This window comes from Trypanosoma melophagium (genome assembly GCF_022059095.1).
Source record: "Trypanosoma melophagium isolate St. Kilda chromosome Unknown ctg19segment0, whole genome shotgun sequence".
In the NCBI taxonomy this organism is placed as follows: Eukaryota; Euglenozoa; class Kinetoplastea; order Trypanosomatida; family Trypanosomatidae; genus Trypanosoma; species Trypanosoma melophagium.
The window spans coordinates 353,150-375,035 of NW_027125148.1; the positions used below are offsets into that span (position 1 = coordinate 353,150).

Consider the following 21,886-nt stretch of genomic DNA (forward strand, 5'->3'; position numbering starts at 1 on the left):
GTTCTATCTGTGTATCTTTTCTCTCTTTCCTTTTTTTCTTCACATTTCTTCAACAGACAGCCTGCTGCCATCAGACACCCACACACACACAGACATTAAGAGTCACAACCACAAACACAGCAGCAGCAGCGGCAGCCCCACCCACTACACCAATATTAGCCCACACCCACTCCTACAAACACTTATCATCTACGTATTTCTATATATATATATATAGGAAAAAAAAAAAACAATAGCGAGTACTACTATCTCCACTCCCACTGCCTCCACACGATGACTGTGGTGCCCAAGCCCGGTGATGTTTTCCACGGCGAGGACGGCAGTGTCTCCGTAGTGCTGCCGGACCTCTGCGACCCCGACGTGGAGCCGACCCGCGAGGAGGTGGAGGAGTACGCGGCGTGGCTCGGCATCGACGTGGCGGGGGAGCCGGAGTTGTTGGCGATCGCGCGGGAGGGACTGCGGACGCCGCTGCCGGCGGAGTGGCGGGCCTGCCGGACGGGGGACGGGGAGGTGTACTACTTCAACTTCCACACCGGCGAGAGCAGCTGGGACCACCCGATGGACGACGTCTTCAAGCGGCGGGTGGTGGAGGCCCGCGGGAGGGCGACCGGCCGCCCGGCGCCAAGTGCAGAGGGAAAGGGAAAAGCCAACAAGAAGAGTAAAACGTCAACGGGAGGAATGGGGGAGAAGGGAGCGGCAGGACATGTGAAGTCGCCAAGTTGGTCGGGCAAGAATGTAAACAGCACAGGTACATTAGCCTCACCATCCGCATCCGCTTCATCATCGACGACAACCACAACGGCATCCTCGTCGTTGCGAAAAGGGAATGCGTTAGGAAAGCCAATGCCTACAGTGCGACTCGGACGATTAGGGGCATTGGGTACACCAGAGGCAACACAGCGTATACAACCAGATGTGAGTGAATTATTAGCACCATCCACCACGAAAACCGATAGGGCACCCACACGATTTAGTCTTGGCGGAGGAAATAGTGGTAACATGAACAAAAGTAACAATAATAGTGGTATTGGGAGTAGTATTGTAAATAGTTTTACGCTTGGTGGATTAAACAGTGGACTTGGAAAACAAACAAAGGCGGTTGATGGGGCAAAAGGCCTGGAAGCACATATTCGTCAACGCATTAATGATGAAATAGATGCACGTCGACGTGCGATGCGATTACGTCATGAGAAGGAACTCGAGGATGAGCGTGAGATATCAACTGCGGCTTTGGAGAAAGCTAAATTGGATAATGAACGCAAACTCACAATGGAGGAACAACAACAACAACAAGAAACACAGAATATACAAAGTGAATTACAAACAGTACAGAAAGCACTAGAACGAGAATACAACACAACGAATGAGCGCGTGACCGTACTTCGGAATAAACTACAACAGCAGAAAGTTAAATTAGAAAATAACTTGAATCAGGCTATAGCGGAGTCAAAGGAGAAATTGCAGAAAAATCACACAGAGAGCTTAAAAAAACAACGTGAAACAGCAGCTAATACTATAAAAAAAGAAAAAGAAAAGTTGACGAATGACTATGCAAAAGACCTTGAAGTTCAAAGCAAAATTTTAGAACGAAAAAAAATTATATCTGTGGAGACCTTTAGAAAGGAACTTGAAACTGCACGGTCAAAGCTTATAGAAGAATTTGCGGCAAAAAAGAAAGAAGCTACCACTACTAATACTACTACAAATACTAATAATAGTAATGCTGTTACATCAAAGTCTGTGGAAGAAGCAGAAAAGGCCTATGAGGAAGCTATACAACAAGCGACTTCTGAAGCGGCCATAGCACTGGAAAAATTACGCCGTGAGTATACTACTAGAGTGGAGAAATTACAGGCATCAAAGGCGGAAAAGTTGCGAGCAAAAGATGCGGCAATGCGAGCAAATAACGAAAGTACATCTGACCAAACAATAGATAAGAAGAATGAAAAGGCAGCACTTGTAGAAGTAGAAGAGGCAAGATTACGAAAAGCATTAGATGAGAAAGCTGCCCAATACGTGGAGGAAACACGACAGTTAGTGGTAGCTAAAGAAGCAGAATTCAATTCGGTTAAACCAACACCAATTACCACAGAGAATAATAATAATAATAATAATAATAATAATAATAATAATAATAATAATAATAATAATAATAATAATAATAATAATAATAATAAGAGTAATGGGAATAGTAATAGCCGTGTTCGTCCATCAGCAAGTGCTGTACAGGAACAACGTCGTTTTGATGTGGCTTCTCGTCAGTTGGACACAAAGCATGAACAGGCAATGATGCGTATTCGCAGTGAACACGCAAAGGCACTTCGTGATCGTAATTTATTTGATCCACGTGAATCCCCGGAGTATTCGGTTTTAGTGCAAGAACAACAGAAGGCATGGCTTAATGAACATCCCGCTTCTACGCAGTCTACACTACAACGAGATGCTGTCTCATCCTCATCAACAGTATCGATGAAAGGTGAGAAAGAACTACAGAAACAGACTGATCTTGGTAATAATAATAATAATAATAATAATAATAATAATACTGAAAAGGAGGGAAAGAAACTAGAGAGTGCGCAGCAACTCGGAGATTTAGGGCCAGTACTTGAAAAGGAAGTAAAAGAGTCTATTGAAGCATATCGCGCTAAAAGAATGGATGAGATTCGAGCAGAACTCACAAAGTACCGTGAGACATTAGCGGAACAGCAACAAAAACGATTAACAAATCTTTCTGCGAACATAAATGCTGAGGCGGAAGCAAAAGCACTCGCAAAATATCCATTACCAACACTACCATTAACTACTACAAATGCCAAGAATACGACTGTTAATACTAATACAAATAGGGACGCATCATCAACAGCAGGAAGCGAAAAAACAAAAACGACTTTAATACCACAGGTAAACATGATAACAACAGAAGAAGCGGAAAAACAAGAAGAGGCGTTACGACAACGTCTGCAATCACGTATTGATATCTTGCAAGAAACTGTACAACGTGCGGAATTAGAACTTCAACAAAAACTCAATGAAACTCAGCGAAGAGCTGCCGTATCAACTGCACAAGCAACAATTGTATCATCACCTGTAATGACCGTTTCACAACGTCCACCTCCTGTTCCTACAGCAACAACAACCACAGCAGCAGGAATAGTTTTATCTCGTCAGGAACAACCTTCTACTCCACGTTTTAACCAACAACAACAACAAAAACAACAACAACAACAACAACAACCGTATAGTTTCTCTACACCTGTGTTTAATCGAACCTTATCTACTATTGCACCTGTTAATAGTTTATGGAGTAGCGCACGTCCAAGTCCAACGCATCAGTTATCTTGGCTTGATACAGCCAACACATTACCGACACCCCATTTGAATGATCACAGTGATAGAGCAAAACAAGAAGGAATGATGAATAATCCAACAACTGCTGTACTTCCTCGAAAAGATGCTATTTTTGAAGACCGACTTCGTCGTGCAAAGTTATTACTAAAAGAGAAAAAGGAGGAATTACGTATTCAACAAACACGCTTAAAACGCGCACGTGAAGTATGGCTGCAAGATATGAAGGACTGCCACAAGAGACACGATCGTGAACGTGCAGTACTGTTGCGTCAAATTAAAGTAGCACTTGAGCAGAAGGCACAACAACTTAATCATGAAGTGATTGATATGCGGTCTGCTTCTGCGTGGATTCATGATCGAGAGGCGCAGTATAAACAGTTATTAAACCAGCAACAACAACAACAACAACAACAACAACAACAATATATACATCCTTCATGTTCGCCTTTTCATACTCCTCCTGCTATTCCTACTATTTCTACTGGTGGTGGTAGTGCTGGGGAATCAAAGCAGATCATTGAGTTACTACAGAGTATGCTTGCACGTACAGAAATGTTGGAATCCTACATTAAATCCCCACAGCAAAGTAGTGCCCTGGAAGAGTCCAGTAATGGCCGATTTCAATCTAAACAAAGATATCAATATCAAGAAGAAGAAGAAAAAAAAGAAGAAAGACGAAAACGAGAATATCATCATCATCGTGAACCGATACCTCGTACATTATCACCACAACCACGTCGTCCCCGCAGTCATCACGTGGACGCTATGACATTAGGCTCAGATGCCACACCGGGTGATATTAGGCGGTGGTTGCGGGAACAGCAAATTGGATTATGAGTAAGGAAAGTATGAACGTTGAAGGAAGTCGAAAAGAAAGAAAGAAACAAAGAAGAAATGAATATGAGAAGAGAATGGAAAAAAAAAATAGGATTAAAGCAAAATTAAGAAAAAGAAAAAACAAAAAAAAAAAAACGACAAGATAAAGAGAACTAGAACAGCGACAGGAAAAAATAAGGTAGTTTAATGTACCTCTTTTTTTCGTTTAGAGGTGTTCTCTGGCTTGTGTTAATTGTTTCTCCTCTTTGTTGTTTTGTTTGACTGGGATTCTGTATTTTACCATCTTTACAGGGAAAGAGAGGGAGAGAGGGAGAACAATTTGTGTCTTATTATTATTATTATTATTATTATTATTATTATTATTATTATTATTTATTTATTTGCTTCCATTTCTTTTCTTTTTATATTTTGCTCTCGTTTAACTTGTACAAACTGTATTTATATTCTTCTATCTCCCTCCCCTCCCCCCAATTATTGTAAATCAAAACAAAACAAAACAAAAGAGTAGTGTACGTTGTGAAGGAGTGTGCGTTTTTTTTTTTCTGAGTGAGTTGTGACATGCATATGTATGCAATCATGGAAGTATACGTTTGTACATTTTACTGTTCCGAAGTCTATAAAAGAGGGAAAAGTTCCTTATATCTCTGTTATTATTATTTTTTCGTTTTTCCTTTTGCCTTTTTTTTCATACATCTTTTCTTTGACGTAGTTCGAAATTTAGTATATATCTTCTTTTTTTTTGGTTTTATTTTTTATTTTTTTCATTCCGTTTGTGTGAAGGATAGATAAAAACATCCATAACTCTTCTCTTCTCTTCCTTTCCCGTCTTTTTGCGCCTCAAACCGTGAAAAGATAGATAGAGAGAAAGTGAGGGAAAGAAAGAGAGAAATAAACACTGAATCAGCGATCCACAGATATTATATATATATATATATATATATATATATATATATATATATATATATAAAGAGAAATAGAAAGAAAAAGTTTATTATTATTTAAACTGTTTATTAAACTTGTGAAAATATGGGCGTTCCAAAGTTCGCTGCGTGGCTGCGCAAGAAATATCCATTGATGGTTGTCAGTCGCTGCCCATCCACCACGCACGGACTGTACATTGATCTCAACGGCCTTATTCATCCCTGCTGCCACAGTGAGTATGATCCCAGCGTGGCGCAGTTAAGTGCGGAGGCGAAGTTGCAGCGTATTTGCCGTGAAGTGGAAGTACTCGTCGCTACTGTGCGGCCGCGGGAATTATTATTTATCGCCACAGACGGTGTGGCTCCACGGGCAAAGATGAACCAACAACGGGCAAGACGTTATATGAGTAAGAGTACGCCTATTACTACTAGTGCCAGTACTATTAATAGTCATAAGAGTAGTAGTTATACGACGAATATGACTGCGGGTGGAAGTGGTGGGGCAAAGATTGTGGAAGAATGTCTGCGGGAGTTTTCACCACATGAACTCGAGCAGGTGGATGAAGATTTGGAGGATGTACGTCAATCATTAATGCAAGATGCACTTTACGGGCATGTCTTATCTGCGGATGATCAAAGAAAGGAAGAAATGGTATCAAATAATATAAACTACAAGGTTAACGGTGATAATAATAATAATAATAATAATAATAATAATAATAATAATAATAATAATAATAATAATAATAATAATAATGACTCTATCTTTGCTATGCACCTCATGGAGGATGATATTTTTCCTTCTCTTGAAGGTGATATTATCGAATACGCTCATGACAATGTAGAGTTTGATAGTAATTGTATTAGTCCAGGAACTGCATTTATGACGAACGTTGTGAATGCCGTTCTTGCAATGGTGGAGGATAGAATAGCGAGTGGTAATCCCATGTGGGCATCTTTACGTGTAGTGATATCTGCAGATAATACACCAGGTGAGGGAGAACATAAAATTATTGATTTTCTCCGTACACAATCATCTTATTCCGGTTTTAATGGAAAAGGGGCACATGTGATTGTTGGACTTGATGCGGATTTGGTATTTCTGGCACTTTCACTGCATATACCCAATATATTTATTCTCCGAGATGTTGAGAGGAATCCTTATACTATGAATAAAGATAAGGAAGCAAAAGATCGAAAAAAGGCAAAAAAAGAGAAGAAGCATAAAAAAAATTCTAATGATAATGTAGAAGCAGAAGAAGAAGGAAAAAAAGAGGAGGATAATAGTGAAATAGATAATATGTTTGCTAGTATTGAGAATGGGAGTATGAATGAAAGTATCGATAATAAAAGCAATGTTAATAGTAGTAACTCTGAAATTGTAGCGAATACCACATATGAATATTTTGATATTGATGTGGTAGGTTCACATTTAATTTCAGAATTACATGGATTGTGTAAACTTAAAGGGTTTATGCCAGCTAACGAAAATGCATTTCCCTTGGATGCATTAGCCTCATCCAATAATTATTATTTCTTCAGACATGCAGGTTTTCCTGATGGTGCAATACGATATCCCATCGCATCTAAAAATCAAACCAAAGAAAAAGAAAAAACATCTTGGAAACATTTTATGCCTTGTGATTCTTCAGCAAATAGCAAAATTATTGATGATTTTATTGTTTTAGCAATGTTATTAGGGAATGATTTCCTTCCACGACTCCCTAGTGCATTTTGTGGTGAAAGTGCACTAGATAATTTATTAGAATTGTATGTTACAGATGTATTACCATATGGGTTTCTTACACTTGGCAATCATGAAATTAACCTATTACAATTACAACGTTTATTTGAATCATATGCAAAAATTGAGGCTGTAAAGTTTCGTCGATTTGCATTAAATAATAATACTATAACAATACAAGAAGCGGCAGAACCTCTTTATTCACATGTGGATGATAATTGGCGTAAACTATATCTAACCTCTACTGGTCTTATAAATAACTTAGATGAGGCATGTGGAAAATATGTGGAAGGTTTACGATTTATATGGCGTTACTACAGTAGTAATTCTATTTCATGCAGTTGGTCATGGTATTATCCATTTCACCATGGACCTTTTGCCCTTGATTTGGCTTCATTTCTAAAGAAACGTAATGTAGATACAATATTATTACCACCACCACCATTAGAAACTACTCCTCCTGATGTGTATGTACAATTACTTTGTATTCTTCCACCCACAAGTTATGCGTTATTACCAAATGTATTGGGAGAAGTTATGTTAAATCCACCAGAGGAGTTAATGGATACATTTCCTACAAAATGGTCTGTGGATTACGCAGGGGCGTATGACAAGGAACACCTTGCGGCAGTACTCATTCCATTTGCAAATGCACCACGGTTAGAAGAATTAACAAAAGCGGCACAAACACAATTTAGTGAAGAGGAAAAGCAGAGAGGCAAAAGAAAGGATTACCATCTTGTATTAAGTTCATCAACGGCAGAGTTTGAACTACATGGTGATGTAAATGAAATCTCTGCAAGTGATGCTATTCGATTGCATTTACAACGCGAGGGAGTTATTTATATGCAATTACGTGATAGTCCTCCAGTACGTGGAAGACCCAAAACATATTCTTGCACCGCAACGATTCCGTGGGTTACCTGCGATACGGAAGGAAGGCCAAACAAACGGGAACAACACCGTAAATCACGTCGTGAAAAGCGTGAAATGGGAATATCAAAAGAAGAAGGAAAACATATGGACATTAAAACAGATGGTACCCAAGAGAATGGTATTATAACAGAGATTAATAAAGGACCATCATTTGGAGCATATCTTATTGGATTTGCAGTAATTTCATTACTCACAACTATGGTATTGATTCCATGGAAAATAGTTTCCTTTTGGCAAGTTTTTGCAGTTAATTTGGGCTCTATTTTTTTTTCTATATTACTTGGAATCGCCGTACATGACCCTATGATAGGCAGCAGTTTACGACGCAATAATATTCGTATGACTTATGTGGATTGGCTTTGTGCAGAATGTCTTTCTCTTAACTTTACTAAAAGAGATAAATGTTTTGTATGCCGTGCCCCATTTGATGAACACCGTTGTTTAGCTGTTTTTAGCAGTATACAGTCCACCAAACCTCCTCTCTACGATCCTGACCATACATCATACATAGAGACTGTAGGTATTGAGATACCTAAACGAAAAGGATCATCAGAAAATAAATAAATAAATAAATAAATAAGTGTAAGAATTTGCGTTGTGTGTCTTTTTTTTTTGCTTTTTTTTCCTGTATATGACCCCTATATATATATATATATATATATATATATACGTTTGTTTGTGCACAATACCATTTGCTATTCTCCCTATTTATGTATTTTTTATTCTTTTAATCTCATAATCTTTCTTCACATAACTACATATAATATATATATATATATATATAGAACTTTAGGATTATTATAAGTTATCAACAATGTCGGCAGCTTCTCCCACTCTGGAAGATCTCCACGCACTGCGTGAACTTCTTTCTAGTCCAGAATATGATCAGTCGCATCTCTTTAGTGGATGGCCAAACACACCGCAGGAATGCAACGAAGAACAACAACAACGCCTCAGAGAATTATTTAACTTTGGAAGTCACTATGACGGTGGAGTAACACAATACATTCGCACAGGAAAACGTTTACTCACCGGTACGCAAACATCACAATCAGACATTATTGCCCTTGATCAACCTACATACGCCTATGAAGCTCCATCCCTTATACCAATGGAAGCAGATGCAAATAAAGATGAAAAATCAATACTTACAAAGATGGAACGGGAAGGATTACAACTCCTACGACGTACCGTTGTTGTACTTGTGGCTGGAGGCCTTGGTGAACGTCTTGGATACGCCGGTGTGAAGGTCGGTTTACCTGTTGAGACCGCCACCCATCGATGTTATCTTGCCCACTATCTTGCCTGGCTGCGACATTGCGCTGGAAGGGACGCACCATTTGTGATTATGACGTCAGATGATACACATGAACGTACAAAGACGCTGTTACAGGAGATAAATCATGGAATGCGTAATATATATCTATTAAAACAAGAAATGGTATTTTGTTTTAGTGATACTTCGGCACATTTGGCGATGGAAAATGGTAAACTATTGCGAAAACCTCATGGTCATGGAGATGTTCATTCACTTCTTTATCAAGCAATAAATCCAAATTCAGGAAAACGTCTTGTGGATCAATGGATGGAAGAAGGATATGAATATATTGTTTTTATGCAAGATACCAATGCTATGGCAACCCTTACTATTCCGGTAAGTCTTTCTATGAGTGTGCAACACAATTTAACAATGAATTTTACATGTATTCCTCGTTTACCAAAAGAAGCTATTGGTCTTCTTTGCAATGTTCTTACACGTAAATCAAGTGTAGAACGTACGGTGAATATTGAATATAATTTATTTGAAACAGTAGCGGCATCTCTAAAGGAAGGAGGAGGCGATTATGCCGCTCCAGGTTCATCATATTCTCCCTTTCCAGGTAGTATTAATACACTTGTGTTAAACTTCAAGTCGTATGTACTAGTATTAACAGAATCTCAAGGTACTGTTCCGGAGTTTATTAACCCAAAGTTTACAGATGCAACCAAGACAAAGTTTAAACCCTGTCGTATTGAATCACTTATGCAAGATGTTGCTCTTTTATTTGATCCATCCAAACATCGTGTGGGGGCCACGACATTTACACGTCTCACTTATCAACCAGTAAAGAATGCCCTTCTAGAGGGTGTTAAGAAGACATTACAAGGACTGGATGCCCACTGTGCATCAACAGGGGAAGAGGGTTTTTATGATATGATGCGTCTACGCTTCCAAAGCGCAGGATTAAAACTACCTTTGCGTTCTACGGACGCATTTGATGTAATGGTGGCTGAAACACTGAAAGTTCGACTTTTCCCTGTTATTGTGGCGGATGCTATTGCGATGGGAGCATCATTGGAGGATATTACACAACGTTTACTTCCTCATCCCGAGAAAGTGCAGATAAGTGAGCGGAGTGTCTTAATTGTGGAAGGCCGTGTTTGTATTGAGAGCCTTAACCTTGATGGTGCCTTACGTCTTGTTGGCCCAGTGGATGAGGATGCCACACCACTTGTTATTCGTGATTTAACCGTTAAAAATAACGGATGGACTGTTAGACCCACTCATGAAGGTCTAGATACAAAGGAGATGGATAATATTCGGGGATTTGTTTTTGAGGATCATGAGACACAAACAGTTCATTACGCAAAGCTGTAAGTGTTTTTTTTTTTTCGTTTTCTTATTATTGAGAAAGAGTTATAAGGCGCAAAGGAGGGTTTTGCTAATGTGATGGTATTGATGTAATTGGTAGAATAGAAGAAAATGGATCAATAATATTTTCAGGGGTCGTGTCTTTTTTTTCTCATCTGTTTTTCTATAATTTGGTTTATACATAAAAAGTAACAGCATGTCCTCTTTTTTTTTCGCATTTCTTAGCAACACTGGTTTAAAAAAAAAAACGAATGTGGTTGGCTTTTACGAAAGAAAGGTTTGATCTGGAGGCAGAAGAAGAACGAATAGCAAAAGTAAAAAAAAAAAAAACGGAGAAATTCATTATACATGGTGATGAAACGATAAATGAAAAAACAAAAAACAATATTATGGAGAAAACAAGGACAATATTAAAGTGAATGTATGAGACTATGCGAGATAAATTAGTAAATATCGATTATTAAAACTTTAATCTTTTTTTTTTCTTTTGGGTTTTTATGTATTTCTATTTGCCTATTGACACTTTACCCCTGTGAAAAGTATAGATCAATAAATATAAAAAAATATATCTAGCCTGAATTTTATTTCTTTATTTCTTTTTTATTTCTCTTTTATCTTTTTTCCCTCTATATTTGGAGAGTGATGCCACTTGTTCTCCGACTCTGTCTACACACTGTGGGCAGCAATGGCAGTAAAACGCAGGTGTGGCTCTCCTTTTCCGTACTGCAGTCCACTACACCGCGGGATATCATCACACAAGCACGGCGGAGTGTTGTGGAACGCATGGGGGCCGCACTTGAAGTGTCCAAATCGTATGAAACTGAACTCGCTTTATGTGTGCGGGATGCCAGTGATCGGTTTCTCTTTCTTGGCATTGCCGCAATGGAGGCGGCGGGGCAAACACCACTGATGAAAATGGCATTTGTGCAGGAACTTAGGCGGCAGAAGCAGGAAAGACGATTGACATCAACAGACATAACAGAAACGGCGTGGGAGCATTTTTTATTTCTACAAGGGGCACTCGTACCATTAGGGGATTTAAAACGTCTTATTGGACGAGGATCTTCTGCGGAGATGAAGGATTTCACAATGCTTGAGGTGGTGGAGGTTCCAGCAGAGTTAAGTGGCGATCCAATAACGGTAGACGCATCATTACGGCAAAAGCGAAGAGGAACAGATGTTGAGTCCAAACTAAAACGATCTATAAATTCTATTTCAGGAAATGATTTTGCTAATCATATTAATCGTTTTACAGCTTTTTCAGACTGCACTTCATTTCCTCTTCCTCCTCTTGGTGCTTCTACTGGAGGTAATAAAACAAATGCTAATACAGTTCATGTAGTATATGTAGATTTCGCTGGACGTCAATACACTACAACTGTACCACAAAAAGATTCACAATCACTTTCATCACTAATACGTACAGCTTGTACGGATATTGGTTTTCAGGTGGGATGTGCCTTTCAACCATCTAAAATGCGATTGATATGCTACTTGGGTAATTCCACTACACATACCTTAGAGAATGATGCCGCACTTCATGCAGCATTAAAAGATGAACATGCCCGTTTTTTTCTGGCACCAGATTCTCGTTTTTTAGAATCACCATTAGCGCCTAATCCAGAGAACTCTTTATCTGCACCCAGTTTAATGTTAAAGGAATCACAAGAGGCATATAATGTATTGCGAAATGGGCCCATTTCTGTTCTTTCTCCTATTACACCTACAGATTCTGTTACTCCTGCAGTAACGGCTCCTGTTGCTGTGTCTGCTCCTGCGGATGTTGTTTCTAGTGAAGATACGATAAATGCGAAAAGTAATTTACCGTGGACATTGGCTACGACTGCAGTAACACTCCGACAACTCGCAAGTCTTCACCCTACACCATCCTTCTCTGCACGTGATCGTGAATCTATGTTACGAAGAAGTAGTAGTAGTAATACTTCGGCAACAAAGAATATGAGTGAAGAAGAAGATAATGCTCGACTACGTCTAGCTGCTGCACATTTCCGTATGGATGAATTGTGTCGTCAGTACGTTGCGACTTCACGTGAGTCTGAGAGTGATTCTGTATATAATGAACTTTGCAAAAAGAAGGCAGTCTTGATAGAGGAATGGACAGAGTGTGTAAGTGCAGAGCGGGACTGTGAACGACTGGACTTGTTACTCGCATGGTTAGAGCGAGATGTTGCCGATGGACACACAAGACAAGAGAATCTTATACGAACTCTCTACGCCGCACACTGAGGGAAATCTCAAATCTCCCAAGTTAAGTAATTGTGGTTTATTCTTTTCCTTTTTTCTTTTCTTTTTTTGTTCGTTTTTTTTGTTTGGTAACAGAGTAGAGATGAGAAATGGAATCAGGAGTTGGGGAGTCAAATCGAAAAGAAGATTTAGATAATGAAGAAAAGAAAAAAAAAAGAAAATACTAGAAAAAAAAAGAGTGATTTCGGATGCTAGTGATAGATTTTTTTCCTCAATTTATTGCGGTGCGTGAAAATTTGTAAACTTGTGTCTTGCATGTATACACGCGAACAGAGAAAGTGAGAGGCTGAAAGAAAACGTGAGGTGAATTTTTTTTTCTTCTTTCTATTTTTCACTCACTCTTACTTTCTCTCTCTCTGTCTGTCTGTCTGTGTTTTTTTGTGTAAAATCATCAATTAGTACTAATTTCTCTTAACCTTTACATTTATTTTATACTCATTTGAAAAATTCCTTTGTGAAAATATGGTCTTTTCCTTTCCTTTCTTTCTCTTTTTTTTCTTTGTGGTTGTTTCTATTTTCCTCCCCTATTGGTTTGTGGTTCAGGTAGTGGGTGAGACGGGAGAGAGATGGAAATGACAAAAGATGAACAGTTTATGGGCAACATTCTCGTTGATGCAGTGAATGAACAATTTCAAACACAGAGATTTAATGTTGAATTTGCGTTTTTACAAGATACGACTGTAAATACAGTTTTGGAAGATCTTGAAGAGGCGTTAACCGGTATGGGATTACGTATGGCAATTCCTAGAAACCAATGTGCATTAGCCTATGACAGTAATCACCAGCATAATAATGGGAATGTGAACTCCAGATCTCAGGAGAATAGAGATAATGAAATTAGACGATTGAGTAGAGGAGGAGATGGTACTGCTTCTGGTGCTGGTGCTTTTACGGAGAATAATAGTAATAATAATGACAATAGCGCGAACAATGGAAATTATTATCTTACTATCTTAACTGGTATAGATTGTATCTTTAAAGCACCAGAGGTGGAGGCATTTTACGATCTCAATCGACGTTGTGGTCTCTCCCGCAGTGCCACCTTTCTTGTGGTGCGAAACGCCGAACTCCGACGTTCATCCAGTCGTACTTCAAATCAACCCCGTGAATCCCCAAATTCTGTTAATTGCGATAATCAAACAACACAAAGATCCACATCTGAAAGAGTAGCCAGTACTGGGGTTGGTTTATCGGTATATCTTCTGCCGCGTCCACACCAGTTCGATGACTCGGCGAATCTCTTACTCGGAACATCCTCCCATAATAGTACAGAACCGGATGAAACGGAGAGTAAATATCAGGTGGCACTCGCAACTATACGTGAGATGGTTGCCACAGAGGAAAATATTATACTTAACGCACGTCGTCAACAACACAATCCACGACGTGAACCCCACTGGTCTTTACAACTTAATAAACCACCCTCACGACAGGAGTGGCTGCAGGCGGTGGAAGCCGAGGCCGCCGCATACGATCGTCTGGCCGCACATTTCACACATGCCACTTCTACAGCCGCAAAGCAGCGGGAGGAAATGCGAAATGTGTTAAGAAACGAAGTAAGTGAACTTCATAATCGTGTTGAATCTGTAAAGTTTCATGTAACAAAGCGGCAGGCTTTACAAGAGCGGGTGGATCAGTTGAAATTAGAGGTAGAGGCACAGCGGGAAAAAGAGCAGGAATTACTGCGAGCATTAGAAAAAATGAAGTATAATGAGATGAGACAACCGCCCCCACCTGTAGTACCTCCTGTATCCAATGCATTTCTCATACATCATGATGGACGTAGTTCCCCCCAACAACGAACACCACTATTAAATGATTTTGGTACAAATACCTCAACTATTCATGGATCTACTGCTGGTATAGGAGCTGCTGGGGGATCGAACCTTCTTTCACCTTCACTACGAGATGAAGTACGTCGTGCATTATCACCACAAAGACCATCTCTGGTATCAGAACAAGGGCACCAAAAACAACAACAACAACAACACCAAAATGCTGTGAAGCAGTTACGTCTTCTTGCTGCAGAACTCAGTCATCATCTGCGTTCACCGAATCCAAATCCAGAGGAACGACATCGACTTATGACAGCGATTCGAACACTTAGAAAACAGGTGGAGTTGCAGCAAATGGAGGGTTTTCAGGATATAAGAGAGAGTCCTGTGCGCTCTAATGCTAATAGAAGAATCATTTGATGTGATTTGAAATGGTCAGGAAAGGAAAAAAAAAATAGACAAGGAAGAGCTATATATAAATCTGTATATAGATAGCTCTTTCCTTAATTTTATGTTCATGTCGCATTACAGTACTTTTTCAGTACAGCTGTGATGCTGTGCCGTATACACTGGTTTTTTTTTCTTCATCTCCAAAAATAACAACAACAACAACAACAACGAGAGGATGAACTCGTCTCATATAAGTGAATATTCCTCACATCTTTGCTTGGGCACCTGTGTTTTGAAGAAATTACACTGTTCACCCATTAGGAAATAACATCCCAGAGTCTTTGATAGCAACAGATACGAATAGAAAAAGAAAAGAGGTTGAACTGTAATTGAGGATCCACAAAGGAGGCAAACACTTGTTTCGTGCTTCCCTGTTTTATTTTATCCTATTTCAGTCATTTTTCTATATTTCTATTTATCCATTCCCAGGTCTGTTCGGCTGCGTAATGAATCGACCGGTGGAGTGTCCGCAGTTGCAGCCCGGTGCCATTGCCTCGCCGCTTCCCTCTGCCCCCATGTCCACCTGCAGCAGCTGGGCAATATTGGACTCGGCCTGCAGCAGTCAGCCGCCGCGTGATTTGTATTGCATTTCAACACAATCGCCAAGCTGCGAAAGTGCGATGACGCCGGCGGTGTGTGCCATGCGATTCACAGCAGCGGCGTCCTCCTCACCGTGCGGATCCTTCAGGGACGTGTATGCGGGCGGCAGTCCGTCGGAGTGGTCGATGCTGTTCGTGGATCACTCACCAACGCGGTCAGAGTGTGGGACACGTGACTCACCAGCCGCGGAACTCGACGCAGCCGTCAAGTCAACAAACACAATAAACACAACAACAGCAGCGGCAGAGGCAGAAGTGTCGGATGTGAAGGGGAATGATGAGAGGGAAAGAACATCTACGAATGCACGGTGGTATGAGAGTGCCTTGGTTGAGACGTACGGTTTATTACGGGCTTGGAGAAATGTGAAATCACAGCGACGAGCGATGTGTGGGGAACATTCTCGTTTGGCGCAGCAGCAGCGTTCCTCGCTGTATGCAATTGGTTCTTTTCATCATCGTCATCAGCCGGGCTGCGTATTTGCAAAGAAAAGAGAAGGGAATGTGAGGTTGCGAACTAAATGATATTTGAGCCTCTTGATTTGAGCTTGCTTTCATTAAAAAATTGTATATAGGAAACGAATAAAAAGTTTGAATAAATTTTTTTTTCGTTTCTGTTTCTTCCGTACAATTTTTTTAACTAGAAAATGGTTTTTTTTTTCGTTTTTCCTTTTACTATAGCTTATTACTGCCCTATCTTGGCATCTGTTTCTGCTCTTGTTTTTTCCTATTTTTAACAGGTGTCTTCTTTTTTAACACTCTTTGCAGTGAATGTATTGTAAAAGATAAAAGATATGCTTATGGTTGCACACTTTTCTCGGATTTGACCGTATACTCCCGTTATTATTATTATTATTATTATTATTATTATTATTATTATTATTATTATTATTATTATTATTATTATTATTATTATTATTTACTGGTTTCTTGGGGAGTTTCTCAACTGCCATTACAGGAGTTTTAATTTTTGTTCTTTGGTTTTTCACTTTGCTCGTTTTCAACGTATACCGAATTTCTTTTTTACTTCTTCCCCATCCTCCTGTTCTATTCTAATGGGGACCACATCACCCCCGTTTCTCACTTCTCTTGTTTCTCCTATGCCAAGGAGGGAGAAGAGAGGGAAGGGGAGAATCTCTGAAATGCCAAATGCTTGGAGTAGGTTCTCAAAGAATGGGAGAAGAAAATGACCAAGTGGAACAGAGAAAACAGAAAGAGTTATATAAATCTGTATATAGATAGTTCTTTCCTTAATTTTATGTTCATGTCGCATTACAGTACTTTTTCAGTACAGCTGTGATGCTGTGCCGTATACACTGTTTTTTTTTCTTCATCTCCAAAAATAACAACAACAACAACAACAACGAGAGGATGAACTCGTCTCATATAAGTGAATATTCCTCACATCTTTGCTTTTTGGCACCTGTGTTTTGAAGAAATTACACTGTTCACCCATTAGGAAATAACATCCCAGAGTCTTTGATAGCAACAGATACGAATAGAAAAAGAAAAGAGGTTGAACTGTAATTGAGGATCCACAAAGGAGGCAAACACTTGTTTCGTGCTTCCCTGTTTTATTTTATCCTATTTCAGTCATTTTTCTATATTTCTATTTATCCATTCCCAGGTCTGTTCGGCTGCGTAATGAATCGACCGGTGGAGTGTCCGCAGTTGCAGCCCGGTGCCATTGCCTCGCCGCTTCCCTCTGCCCCCATGTCCACCTGCAGCAGCTGGGCAATATTGGACTCGGCCTGCAGCAGTCAGCCGCCGCGTGATTTGTATTGCATTTCAACACAATCGCCAAGCTGCGAAAGTGCGATGACGCCGGCGGTGTGTGCCATGCGATTCACAGCAGCGGCGTCCTCCTCACCGTGCGGATCCTTCAGGGACGTGTATGCGGGCGGCAGTCCGTCGGAGTGGTCGATGCTGTTCGTGGATCACTCACCAACGCGGTCAGAGTGTGGGACACGTGACTCACCAGCCGCGGAACTCGACGCAGCCGTCAAGTCAACAAACACAATAAACACAACAACAGCAGCGGCAGAGGCAGAAGTGTCGGATGTGAAGGGGAATGATGAGAGGGAAAGAACATCTACGAATGCACGGTGGTATGAGAGTGCCTTGGTTGAGACGTACGGTTTATTACGGGCTTGGAGAAATGTGAAATCACAGCGACGAGCGATGTGTGGGGAACATTCTCGTTTGGCGCAGCAGCAGCGTTCCTCGCTGTATGCAATTGGTTCTTTTCATCATCGTCATCAGCCGGGCTGCGTATTTGCAAAGAAAAGAGAAGGGAATGTGAGGTTGCGAACTAAATGATATTTGAGCCTCTTGATTTGAGCTTGCTTTCATTAAAAATTGTATATAGGAAACGAATAAAAAGTTTGAATAAATTTTTTTTTTCGTTTCTGTTTCTTCCGTACAATTTTTTTAACTAGAAAATGGTTTTTTTTTTCGTTTTTCCTTTTACTATAGCTTATTACTGCCCTATCTTGGCATCTGTTTCTGCTCTTGTTTTTTCCTATTTTTAACAGGTGTCTTCTTTTTTAACACTCTTTGCAGTGAATGTATTGTAAAAGATAAAAGATATGCTTATGGTTGCACACTTTTCTCGGATTTGACCGTATACTCCCGTTATTATTATTATTATTATTATTATTATTATTATTATTATTATTATTATTATTATTATTATTATTATTATTATTATTATTATTATTATTTACTGGTTTCTTGGGGAGTTTCTCAACTGCCATTACAGGAGTTTTAATTTTTTGTTCTTTGGTTTTTCACTTTGCTCGTTTTCAACGTATACCGAATTTCTTTTTTTACTTCTTCCCCATCCTCCTGTTCTATTCTAATGGGGACCACATCACCCCCCGTTTCTCACTTCTCTTGTTTCTCCTATGCCAAGGAGGGAGAAGAGAGGGAAGGGGGAGAATCTCTGAAATGCCAAATGCTTGGAGTAGGTTCTCAAAGAATGGGAGAAGAAAATGACCAAGTGGAACAGAGAAAACAGAAAGAGTTATATAAATCTGTATATAGATAGTTCTTTCCTTAATTTTATGTTCATGTCGCATTACAGTACTTTTTCAGTACAGCTGTGATGCTGTGCCGTATACACTGGTTTTTTTTTCTTCATCTCCAAAAATAACAACAACAACAACAACAACGAGAGGATGAACTCGTCTCATATAAGTGAATATTCCTCACATCTTTGCTTTTCTTTCTTCCTTTCTCTTATTTTTCTCTTTTCATGTATCGGGGCACCTGTGTTTTGAAGAAATTACACTGTTCACCCATTAGGAAATAACATCCCAGAGTCTTTGATAGCAACAGATACGAATAGAAAAAGAAAAGAGGTTGAACTGTAATTGAGGATCCACAAAGGAGGCAAACACTTGTTTCGTGCTTCCCTGTTTTATTTTATCCTATTTCAGTCATTTTTCTATATTTCTATTTATCCATTCCCAGGTCTGTTCGGCTGCGTAATGAATCGACCGGTGGAGTGTCCGCAGTTGCAGCCCGGTGCCATTGCCTCGCCGCTTCCCTCTGCCCCCATGTCCACCTGCAGCAGCTGGGCAATATTGGACTCGGCCTGCAGCAGTCAGCCGCCGCGTGATTTGTATTGCATTTCAACACAATCGCCAAGCTGCGAAAGTGCGATGACGCCGGCGGTGTGTGCCATGCGATTCACAGCAGCGGCGTCCTCCTCACCGTGCGGATCCTTCAGGGACGTGTATGCGGGCGGCAGTCCGTCGGAGTGGTCGATGCTGTTCGTGGATCACTCACCAACGCGGTCAGAGTGTGGGACACGTGACTCACCAGCCGCGGAACTCGACGCAGCCGTCAAGTCAACAAACACAATAAACACAACAACAGCAGCGGCAGAGGCAGAAGTGTCGGATGTGAAGGGGAATGATGAGAGGGAAAGAACATCTACGAATGCACGGTGGTATGAGAGTGCCTTGGTTGAGACGTACGGTTTATTACGGGCTTGGAGAAATGTGAAATCACAGCGACGAGCGATGTGTGGGGAACATTCTCGTTTGGCGCAGCAGCAGCGTTCCTCGCTGTATGCAATTGGTTCTTTTCATCATCGTCATCAGCCGGGCTGCGTATTTGCAAAGAAAAGAGAAGGGAATGTGAGGTTGCGAACTAAATGATATTTGAGCCTCTTGATTTGAGCTTGCTTTCATTAAAAATTGTATATAGGAAACGAATAAAAAGTTTGAATAAATTTTTTTTTCGTTTCTGTTTCTTCCGTACAATTTTTTTAACTAGAAAAATGGTTTTTTTTTTCGTTTTTCCTTTTACTATAGCTTATTACTGCCCTATCTTGGCATCTGTTTCTGCTCTTGTTTTTTCCTATTTTTAACAGGTGTCTTCTTTTTTAACACTCTTTGCAGTGAATGTATTGTAAAAGATAAAAGATATGCTTATGGTTGCACACTTTTCTCGGATTTGACCGTATACTCCCGTTATTATTATTATTATTATTATTATTATTATTATTATTATTATTATTATTATTATTATTATTATTATTATTTACTGGTTTCTTGGGGAGTTTCTCAACTGCCATTACAGGAGTTTTAATTTTTTGTTCTTTGGTTTTTCACTTTGCTCGTTTTCAACGTATACCGAATTTCTTTTTTTACTTCTTCCCCATCCTCCTGTTCTATTCTAATGGGGACCACATCACCCCCCGTTTCTCACTTCTCTTGTTTCTCCTATGCCAAGGAGGGAGAAGAGAGGGAAGGGGAGAATCTCTGAAATGCCAAATGCTTGGAGTAGGTTCTCAAAGAATGGGAGAAGAAAATGACCAAGTGGAACAGAGAAAACAGAAAGAGTTATATAAATCTGTATATAGATAGTTCTTTCCTTAATTTTATGTTCATGTCGCATTACAGTACTTTTTCAGTACAGCTGTGATGCTGTGCCGTATACACTGGTTTTTTTTTCTTCATCTCCAAAAATAACAACAACAACAACAACAACGAGAGGATGAACTCGTCTCATATAAGTGAATATTCCTCACATCTTTGCTTTTCTTTCTTCCTTTCTCTTATTTTTCTCTTTTCATGTATCGGGGCACCTGTGTTTTGAAGAAATTACACTGTTCACCCATTAGGAAATAACATCCCAGAGTCTTTGATAGCAACAGATACGAATAGAAAAAGAAAAGAGGTTGAACTGTAATTGAGGATCCACAAAGGAGGCAAACACTTGTTTCGTGCTTCCCTGTTTTATTTTATCCTATTTCAGTCATTTTTCTATATTTCTATTTATCCATTCCCAGGTCTGTTCGGCTGCGTAATGAATCGACCGGTGGAGTGTCCGCAGTTGCAGCCCGGTGCCATTGCCTCGCCGCTTCCCTCTGCCCCCATGTCCACCTGCAGCAGCTGGGCAATATTGGACTCGGCCTGCAGCAGTCAGCCGCCGCGTGATTTGTATTGCATTTCAACACAATCGCCAAGCTGCGAAAGTGCGATGACGCCGGCGGTGTGTGCCATGCGATTCACAGCAGCGGCGTCCTCCTCACCGTGCGGATCCTTCAGGGACGTGTATGCGGGCGGCAGTCCGTCGGAGTGGTCGATGCTGTTCGTGGATCACTCACCAACGCGGTCAGAGTGTGGGACACGTGACTCACCAGCCGCGGAACTCGACGCAGCCGTCAAGTCAACAAACACAATAAACACAACAACAGCAGCGGCAGAGGCAGAAGTGTCGGATGTGAAGGGGAATGATGAGAGGGAAAGAACATCTACGAATGCACGGTGGTATGAGAGTGCCTTGGTTGAGACGTACGGTTTATTACGGGCTTGGAGAAATGTGAAATCACAGCGACGAGCGATGTGTGGGGAACATTCTCGTTTGGCGCAGCAGCAGCGTTCCTCGCTGTATGCAATTGGTTCTTTTCATCATCGTCATCAGCCGGGCTGCGTATTTGCAAAGAAAAGAGAAGGGAATGTGAGGTTGCGAACTAAATGATATTTGAGCCTCTTGATTTGAGCTTGCTTTCATTAAAAATTGTATATAGGAAACGAATAAAAAGTTTGAATAAATTTTTTTTTTCGTTTCTGTTTCTTCCGTACAATTTTTTTAACTAGAAAATGGTTTTTTTTTTCGTTTTTCCTTTTACTATAGCTTATTACTGCCCTATCTTGGCATCTGTTTCTGCTCTTGTTTTTTCCTATTTTTAACAGGTGTCTTCTTTTTAACACTCTTTGCAGTGAATGTATTGTAAAAGATAAAAGATATGCTTATGGTTGCACACTTTTCTCGGATTTGACCGTATACTCCCGTTATTATTATTATTATTATTATTATTATTATTATTATTATTATTATTATTATTATTATTATTATTATTTACTGGT

At 40.0% G+C, this 21,886-nt stretch overlaps 5 protein-coding genes across 5 annotated transcripts; all 5 read left to right on the forward strand.

Annotated features, from left to right (window-relative positions):
- Window positions 1-273: 273 nt before the first annotated feature.
- On the forward strand, window positions 274-4,185 carry LSM04_000710 (WW domain; the record flags this gene model as incomplete). Its single annotated transcript, XM_067337773.1, has 1 exon — window positions 274-4,185. The coding sequence occupies one exon, from the start codon at window positions 274-276 to the stop codon at window positions 4,183-4,185; it is 3,912 nt and encodes a 1,303-aa protein (XP_067192813.1).
- A 1,026-nt stretch (window positions 4,186-5,211) lies between these two features.
- On the forward strand, window positions 5,212-8,349 carry LSM04_003285 (putative 5-3 exonuclease; the record flags this gene model as incomplete). Its single annotated transcript, XM_067337774.1, has 1 exon — window positions 5,212-8,349. The coding sequence occupies one exon, from the start codon at window positions 5,212-5,214 to the stop codon at window positions 8,347-8,349; it is 3,138 nt and encodes a 1,045-aa protein (XP_067192857.1).
- Window positions 8,350-8,599: 250 nt separating this feature from the next.
- On the forward strand, window positions 8,600-10,423 carry LSM04_001260 (UDPGP family; the record flags this gene model as incomplete). The annotated part of the gene is made up of 1 exon (XM_067337775.1): window positions 8,600-10,423. The coding sequence occupies one exon, from the start codon at window positions 8,600-8,602 to the stop codon at window positions 10,421-10,423; it is 1,824 nt and encodes a 607-aa protein (XP_067192821.1).
- A 636-nt stretch (window positions 10,424-11,059) lies between these two features.
- Window positions 11,060-12,664, forward strand: LSM04_008979 (uncharacterized protein; the record flags this gene model as incomplete). Its single annotated transcript, XM_067337776.1, has 1 exon — window positions 11,060-12,664. The coding sequence occupies one exon, from the start codon at window positions 11,060-11,062 to the stop codon at window positions 12,662-12,664; it is 1,605 nt and encodes a 534-aa protein (XP_067192972.1).
- Window positions 12,665-13,248: 584 nt separating this feature from the next.
- On the forward strand, window positions 13,249-14,877 carry LSM04_003085 (uncharacterized protein; the record flags this gene model as incomplete). Its single annotated transcript, XM_067337777.1, has 1 exon — window positions 13,249-14,877. One exon carries the CDS (start codon window positions 13,249-13,251, stop codon window positions 14,875-14,877), a length of 1,629 nt encoding a protein of 542 aa, XP_067192851.1.
- Between the last annotated feature and the right edge of the window lie 7,009 nt (window positions 14,878-21,886).